The sequence below is a fragment of the Apis mellifera genome, linkage group LG4 (assembly GCF_003254395.2).
Source record: "Apis mellifera strain DH4 linkage group LG4, Amel_HAv3.1, whole genome shotgun sequence".
Classification (NCBI taxonomy): domain Eukaryota; kingdom Metazoa; phylum Arthropoda; class Insecta; order Hymenoptera; family Apidae; genus Apis; species Apis mellifera.
Window position 1 is genome coordinate 4,448,929 of NC_037641.1, and position 8,603 is coordinate 4,457,531.

Below are 8,603 nucleotides of genomic sequence, written 5' to 3' on the forward strand. Positions count from 1 at the left end.
TCGAGGAACATTTTCTTCAATCTTCTCTCGCAATTTCTAAAAATATTACCACCAATTTTAATTTCGCTCTCCGATCGTAAAAAAAAAAAAAAAAAGTTGGCTCCATTCTCCCTCCTCCCCGAAAAATTGGAAATATCGATCGTCCCGCGTGGAATAAATTTGTATTTTCGCACGATCGTCTGGCGAAATGTTTCCACCGGTTGTTGGATCGATGGTACGGGAGAGAATGCATCGGTTTTACGAGGAGAGTTGAACTCGGATGAACCGAGAGCGAACTGGGGCGAATTGGAACGAGAAAGAGGCGACGAGCACGTGCGTCGAGAGACGCGGTCTCGGCGCATTAGCCCGAGTCAGACATCTCGTAGTCGTAGACTTGCATTCGTTGTCGTCACGACTCGCGTGGAACGACTACGCTTTTCCCACGGATTACCCGCTTCGCCGTGAAAATTTCTCCGGTTTCACATCCTCGTGTTACATAAAAATCCCCGAGCAGACTCGAGGCCGGGCGCGCATCGCGGCAAGTCGCGGCGCGCGTCATTGTCCGCGCGTGTCGCCGCCTTATCGAGGAGGAGTTTCTCCCGGCGAGGATCTTTTCGAGCGAGGACGAGGATCCGTTTTCCCTCCTTCCCGACCCGGAATTTCCTTATTAATCCTTTGCAGCTATCGCGCAACGTCGTAATTAAATTGCGGATCTTTATGGAAATTATTATTATTATTATTATTATTATTATTATTATCATCTTAATTGAAGAATATGGAAATTTGATTGAAGAAATGATGTTGTAACGAGTATTTTTAATACTTTATGCATGCGTTTAAATTTACACGTTAAATTTAAACGTTGCTCGGTTAATAAATATCGTATATATTAATAATTAAAGAACAGTGAATGGAGACTCGTTTCATTCATCCGATTGTTGAAAATGATCATTTTATTTTTGGTGTTTTATCATTATTATTGTTGTTATTACTGTTATTCGTTTAAATTTCTCGTAAACGTGTATATAAACATTCTTGGTTTAATTAGTAGTAATCGTAGATTGTAATATCAGATTTGTATGAATGAAATTTTTTGATAGTATCTGATTATCTGAATTAATAAACTACATAAGAAATTTTATAATACCGCTATGTTGCCGCAAAAGTTTACACGAGTTGGAATGGGTTAGGCATGCGATTACATTACATAAATTGATTCGTATCCTATCAGATTAATAATTAGAAATATATTTGATAGAAGATATAATAAGGAATTAATTGAATAATTGTTGCGCTTGTACAACTTTTTACAAATTTGAAACAAATTCGACACATCGTTACGTAACACTAACGAGAATATTTTGTGAAATATCCTTTCTCATTGTACTCATTGAATTTATTATTTACTCGACAACAATTCAAATAATCAAAAATTTCAAATTCATATGAAACTAATGAAAAAAGTAGCTCGCAATATCAGTCATCGAAAATAACAGTAACAACTTCACGATTCACGCAATACTTGATTGGTCTCTAAAGAAAAATAATAAATTCCAACCTTTTTTTCTTTCTTTTTATACAGCTCGCCTTTCCAACCTCGTCGCCAAGGTCGCAATTCCAATCCCTATCCCTCAAGGGTGAGCTGTACAACGAGCCCACCTCGTTAAGGTCCAGCTGAACAACTCAGAGAAAGGGACACGCTCCTCCGATTGGTGGCGATCGATGCACGAGAACGCATATACCGATTTTGCCCCCGTATTCGCACCAAACTTCATCGTACGCGGGAACCAATCTCGATTAGAGACGTCTTCTTTCACAAACTTTGTTCCTTGAACATTGCTCTTTTTTTTTTCTCTCCATCTAATCCAATCCTCGGCCACGAATTTAACACGATGCATCATCGTGAAGCCAATTTACCCGCGAAAAGCTTCGATATTCCGGGCGAAAATTGTGACCCTATTAATCGGGGATCGGATTGGAATGGGCATTCGTCCTATTGGAGAGAGAGAGAGACATTGCAGTATATAGATAGATGCATATATTTGTTCGATACGGTAGTTGGAGGAACGCGAGTTTAGTTTAGTTTCGATTCGATTGCACGGGCCACGAGAAAGTGGTTTTATCAGGGGAGGGGGGCGTAGGCGCGTGTGGTATCGATCGAATCGATCCTGTCCAAATGGATATCGATACGAAACGGAAAAAAAAAAAAAGACAGCGAGGGAAACGAGGTCAGAAAACGTAGGAAACGTGTCTTTCTATCGATGGCGTTCGACGGAACGTAAAGTTTCCAATAAAACGGACAATATTAATAGGGCCGTTATTGGTCAACCGTGACACCGTGGGGAACCGAAAGAAAGAAACGATCGATTGCACAATTGCTTGTTCGCCGTTCGTTGAATAATCTATCGCGCCATATTTTTTCTTTTTCTCCGCGCACCTGCCTTTCTTCCTTTATCCTTCTAATGGAATTCTAATGCGTTTCTCCCTGCCGGACGCGCAACTTTCCTTCCATTCCATCGTCGAGAAAAGGAAAGACGATCCTTTGGAATCACCGATCGGGTTACGATGAAACGATAAAGGAAACGATCCGTATTTCTCGTAAGAGAGACGCGTGTCTAATTGGCGATCGATCGATCCAAGTTTCGAGGGTGGCCAAGAGCGAAAAGAGGCGAGTAGAGCCGCCGCTACGGCTTTTATATATATATATTCGAAACCGGTCAGGGCTAGCGAGAAAAGATACGGTGCGCGGGCGACTTTCGCGAATAGATCGGCGAATTTTTCGCGTACGCCAAATAATATAATGGCTTTCACTTTGCACACGAGGCGGAAAACTAGCCGGCTGTGTTATACGCTCACGTATGAGGAGTCATTTCGGAAGCGTGGTTTAATTAAAAAGTATGATTTAATCGTGTCTCTCTCTTCCTCTCGTATTCCTCCTCTCTCTCTTTCTTCCCTTCTTCCGCTTCTCCACTTCCATCTCCCTTTCTCACGCCTGATATCTCCCGTTGCCCTTAATCAGACGCCTCGGTTAGCGTGGAATAATCACGATAAGGGAAGATAATGGCGCGCGATACAACAAAAGCCGCTTATCGAAGCGTACCGCTTAAGACCGTTTTATCAACAGCCGAGGGATAGAACGGAGGGATTTTTCTTTGGTAAACAGCGGGTGGATCGGTGATCAACGGTTGCACAATTATGTAGATCGAGCTCGGCTCGGCTCGCGAGAAGAAGAAGAAGAAGAAGAAGAAGAAGAAGAACCGGTATAATGTTATCTTTGTAAATATATCGCGAAGAATTTCTAGATGGAGGAGGAGGTAGCAAATCTTCTCTTTGTTCGGCAACTGCGAACATGGGATCGATGCCGCCGGTTGATCTAGACGAGCATTACGTCGGATTACGTCGTTAGAGGATGGATGAAAAACGTGGGCTCCGGTAATGGGCCAATTTTGCAAACTGAATTTCTCCTAATAATTAACCGCGTGTCCTTGTTCCCTATACGTAACACGCGTTCCTACGCTTCCAACCTGTCCACGTTCTCTCGTTGCAACGAGAGAGACATCGTTCGTCAGGAATAATCGAGTTCGATTAAAAGAAAAAGAAACGTGAATATTGAAATCTGACGAATTGGCGTAATTCGTAATCGAGGGGCAACCCCTTTCTCTCGATCCTGTTTCCAAGTTGCAGCCGGTTGTACACCATGCCAATGGGAATTAGTAGGTTGAGGTAATAAGTAACAAGCGGCGGCAGCCAATCTATTTAGAAAAGAATTCAGGTTTCTTAAGGCCATTCAATGGCCCGTAATTCCTAACTCTTTTAGAAAAGCGTTCCACGCTCCTTCTCGACGCGAGGTTTCCAGGTAATGACCTGGGTCATAATCTGGTCCAAGCGCTTCACCATTCTTAGATTTGCCGTCATTTCCTCTCGCTCTTTCTCTCTCTTTCTTTCTCGCACACTCTCCTCTTTATTATCCTTTCTCGGCGAGCTAAGAGATGGAGCTGGTTTAATGGGATCTCGAATCGAGATCTACGAGGTCATCCTTGCTCTTGTCGTCTTCGCGAAATTTCAATTAGAGTTTTGCACGGTTAATTCCGCACTTTTACTTCTTTACGAGAGATCGTGAGAAATTGCACGCTTTTCAGGGCTAAATCTCACGCTGTTGCAATCGAAACTTCCTGCGACTGTGTTAACAGGAATGCCTGCTGCCTGTTTCCACTTTTGTTTTTTAATGTCTCTCGTTTCTTATGTCATTATTGGCTTGAAGAGCTAAAAAAAAAAAAAAAGAAAAGAAAATTGAACGTGCAATCGCGGATCAGCTGATCGATCCTCGTTTCCTTGGCACACACGATTGCGTCATTAAACACCATAAATATTTCCTTTTATATTTCAGATACAAATATTTTTAATCGGGAAGGATAGAATATGAATAATCGAAAGGGTCGTATCTCCATCCTTTCGACAATCTTTCTTTCTTTCTTTAGATAAAAACACGTACTTTTCTCCGATTCCTGGATTGCACGTCGAGAGTGAAAGCTACTCCTCTCTGGAGAAGAATATTCTCTGCGAGTAAAATAAATTCAAAGAGTTTCGAAAAAGAGGGAAAAAGAAAAACACACCCTCGATCTCGATCGATGCCATCCTCACACAGAGTGCACCTGTGCGGGAAAGAGGAAGAGGTCAGGGAATCGGGCGGATTACGACTCCTAAGCACCGGTGTCGTGCAACCGTTGCACGCCTCGTGCACCACGCCTGGACACGAGAGAGTTGGGTATCGTGGTGACCAGGTAACCCGGGTGGTGCCTGGCGTTGCACTTGGTGTGTAGGCCAAGATGGTGGGGCGGGTGGAGTAGGAGGCTGCACTACTCCCTGCCGTGGACGAAGCCGTGGAATACCCGCGAACAAGCTCACAACCTATGGGCAAAAGCGAGGGGAGGGAGGGGTCCCCTCTTTCGCCCCCTAAACCAAGCTGGTGGGACTAGGTATGGCTCTGCGCCGGCCGCTGGTACGGCGTGGATTATAGTTTTTCTGGGGGGAGGGTGGTGGAGCGCCTTGCTTTCGAAAGGATGGTGATTGTGGAGCGTAGCCAGAGTAGAGTTAGGCGTATATAAGGCCCGCCGGCCCGGCCCAAGTCAGTCAATCACCGGACTACCAGCCCACCATACACACACCAAACATGAAGGCCTTTGTGAGTATCCACCACGGGGTTGGTGATTATTTCGTGGGGTGTAACGAAACGAAACGTATTCGCGCTTTTTCCTCACCTTCCATCGTCAGCCTTCCATATATCGCTCTCTTGAACCGCGATATTCCATCCATCTTTTTCGCAATGCAATTTTCGGACTTTTTGCATAGAGTGCGTAGTTTTCCATCGACTTTTCCCCTTTGGGAATCGTTTCTCCGGGATACGCGAGTAACTCAGAGCTTCTATTCTTCGAGAATAACGCGGCGGTGACGGTATATCTTTTCGCGAAGTATAGAGTCGCTAAAAGCTGGAGGAAAATCGAAAGCCGATCGGATTCTGATGTCAGTTCTATCGACGTTCAATGTCACTGTCCTTTTCTTCTCTTTTCTTTTCTTTTCTTTTCTTTTTCCTCGAGCCAACCAATGGTTCGTAGAGAAGGAACGTCGAATCGGCTTTGCCCTTCTTACGCGCTCCATTCATGCGGCAAGAAGTCTCGTTACACGGTACACTGACCGCGGAACCGGTTGTAATAGTATCATCGTCATTCAGCCGCTGAACCCACGACCGGTTCTATTCTTGGCGCATCTTCATTCACGAGTAACTCTTCCCTCTCTTCGATTCATTCCTTCCTGAAAATCCAAGGAGGATCCAAATTAGCACGATCGATTCACTTTGTTACAATTCTTAGGAAAAAAGAAAAAAGAAAAATATTCGTTTCTTCGAGTCATGTATCTGTAACGAGCGAGTGTTATCTCTTGGAGTGTTGAATCGAGAGAACGTAACGAAGTGGTTCAACACGATTTCATAAATCGCGAAACGAAGGGCGTATGCAAAAGGCGCGTTTCGAAACGGCACAATCGCAGTTTTCCGATCGTTGGATCGCGAGAGAACGCGTCGGTCGGCCACGTCACACGGATCGCCCGGGTTCCACGTAAACCGGGATGTGAAAGTTTCGCCAGAGAGTTAGATATGCATAATACCGGGTAGTGTGCTCGTTTCTAAGCGCTGCTGCGGCTCGAGAGAGTTGGGCGTGACAACGCTCCTCCTTGGAAGAGCAGTTCCCTTTTCGACAAGACGAGAATCGATCGAAGCCAGTTCGACCTCTTTCCACCGCTCGTTTCACCGATTTTCTCCTCGATTCGCGATCGATTCGCGGTAAGCCGGCCGAGAGAACCGGTCGTTTCCACCAATATAGGAAGGTGGAAATCGTCGAGATCGAAATTCTTTTCTCCGAAGGAAAATAAACACCGAGTATTTTCAAACCGATAATTATCGCTGGTCGTCGATTAATTATGAATCGAGAATCTGATTAGATACGCGATTGCGTGAAACGCGAGCCAATTTTCTCTTTTTTCTCTTCTTCCTTTTTCGCGAGATAACAAAATTTTTCGAAAAATAATTTCTCTCCTTCCTTATATACGCGTCGATCGAAAGGATAAGTATAAGTCTCGATACCTAGGCGTGAATTCTTTCCACGGAGTTGCGAAAACGTTACGAAATTCTCGTTCGAGTTTTCCGTAGTAAACGTTGCGAAATTTCACGCTCGACTTCCATCCGGTGATCGCGGACTTTGATATTAAAGGAGGCAACAACCTGATCGCATCGTTGCTTTCACGGTTTAAAAGGCTGGAGGGACGACGATTTCCCTCCCCCCAGGTGGCGGGAATCGTTTCTCGATGGCGTGGAACGTGGATCCGCAACCGTGTAACGGGTATCGAAAGTGAAAGCCGTGGTTATGTTACACTCGAGGCTCGGTGGTAATCGGTGCCAAGTCAATGGGAGGCTGAATTAGGCGGCGGTTAGGTCGGGTTGGTAATCGCTTCCGTGGAATCGGGAAGGATAGTAGTAGCTCGTCTTCGTTTTCCTCCACCGATTTCACTTCGAGTTATACGAGCCTTTCACGAGCCGAAACAACTATCCAATTGGCTATCACGAGGACGTAGAGACGATGAGAGTTGACCCGTGACGACCGGTCCGCAGGTTGTGTTCGCCTGTCTGGCAGTGGCGACGGCGCGCGCCGGAATCGCGCACGGACCCGGCTATGCCCTGGCCGGAGGTCATGGCGGTTACGGAGGCGTTGGCCTCGCTGGAGTCGGCCTGGTCGGCGGAGGTGCTAGTCTCTCTGGTGGTCTGGCAGCTGGTGCCGGCAGCGCGAGATCTCTCCAAGAGGGTGCCTCCAGCTTGGGATCCTCCGCTCTTGGTGCCAGCTACGCCGCTGGATCCGCGGCGGCGGCTGGAGCTGCTGGTGTTCAACAGATTGTCTCTGGTGGTGCGTAAACAAAGATCAATCGTTTAAGAAAAGAGAGAGAGAGAGAGAGACGTTGGTGACGGAATACCTTTGGTTCTGTCGAGCAGGAGTGATCGGTGGCAGGGCTGACATTGGACCTGCCGAAGGACCCAAGGCTAACGTTGGACCCCAGAGCGGACCATCTGACAGCGTTGGACCCCAAGAAGGTGCCAAGAACGTAGGTGGACCACGTACCGGCCCAGCTGGACTCGTAGGACCAGCCACCGGCCCATTCACCTCCGTGGGTGCATCCGCTGGTACCTCCACCCTCGTTGGACCATCCCAGGGTGCCGCTAACTTGGTAGGACCATCCGTGGGAGTTGTATCTTTCTATGCCGGAAGTGGAAACATCAACGGTGACGACGGAAGCTCTGGATCCGCTGCAGCTGCCGCGCCTGGCGGTCTCGCCGGTCCAGCTCTCGGCCTCGGTGGTGCTGGTCTGTATTTCCTTCCATTCGACGAAAAATATTCCGCGAGAAAATTACGAGAAGAATGAATAAAGGCGAGAAAGAAAGAGGAGAGGAATACTTGTCGATGTTTGTTTTCGACGTTGTTGGATCTCTGTTTACAGGTGCCATCGCTGTTGTGGGTGGTGGTGCCGCCGGATACGGCGCTGGCCTTGGCGGACACGACGGTGGTGTTGCCGTGATCAACGGACCGTCTGGCGCCATCCACGCTGGACTCGGCTCTCACGGAGCTATCATCCCCGGGGCACTCGGCAAGTACTAGACGTTCTAAGGCCCCAGCGATCTCGGCTCGGCGACGGCGGCAAACCCACCACAGTCACTTACCGGTCTCAAACGATCCTCAAACGCGCTCAACGTCTTCTTCCCAAAGCTTCGTCCAACCTAGGAACATGGTTATAGCGCCGGCGTTAGTGGTGTAGTCGGTATATTAGTCGGAATATTCTAATCACAAGTAATCCAGTCGGTATATATCGAGACAAGGTGTGAAAGGCGCGTGTTGATTGCCGAGCAACGAATACGGCTCCTCTTTCGACGACCTGCCATCCACGATCACGGGCTCAGATCTCGGCAAAAGTGTTGCACACCAGTGGCCCCAGGCCATTCGTGATCCGCGGCTCTCGCGTCCCGCCTCCTCGTCGAGTAGACTCCGCGACTCGTCCCCCCTCGATCGCAAGACGAGGGCACGGATTAA

The 8,603-nt window shown here is 47.2% G+C and overlaps 1 protein-coding gene and 1 long non-coding RNA gene across 2 annotated transcripts; one reads left to right on the forward strand and one right to left on the reverse strand.

The window, feature by feature from the left end:
• Positions 1 to 2,567: 2,567 nt before the first annotated feature.
• On the reverse strand, positions 2,568 to 7,132 carry LOC113218711. Its single transcript, XR_003304498.1, has 2 exons — positions 6,752 to 7,132; positions 2,568 to 5,787 (listed from the first exon to the last, which is right to left on the reverse strand). It is a non-coding gene; the product is annotated as an uncharacterized LOC113218711 (long non-coding RNA).
• apd-3 (apidermin 3) lies at positions 5,107 to 8,174 on the forward strand. The gene is made up of 4 exons (NM_001174145.1): positions 5,107 to 5,161; positions 7,139 to 7,427; positions 7,514 to 7,882; positions 8,017 to 8,174. Exons 1-4 carry the CDS (start codon positions 5,150 to 5,152, stop codon positions 8,172 to 8,174), a joined length of 828 nt encoding a protein of 275 aa, NP_001167616.1. The 5' UTR covers positions 5,107 to 5,149.
• The last annotated feature ends 429 nt before the right edge of the window (positions 8,175 to 8,603 follow it).

Excerpts from the sequence above, each read along its gene's own strand:
- apd-3 (NM_001174145.1), top strand. Across the intron at positions 7,428-7,513 it reads TCAACAGATTGTCTCTGGTG|GAGTGATCGGTGGCAGGGCT; the intron begins GTGCGTAAACAA and ends TCTGTCGAGCAG. Across the intron at positions 7,883-8,016 it reads TCTCGGCCTCGGTGGTGCTG|GTGCCATCGCTGTTGTGGGT; the intron begins GTCTGTATTTCC and ends CTCTGTTTACAG.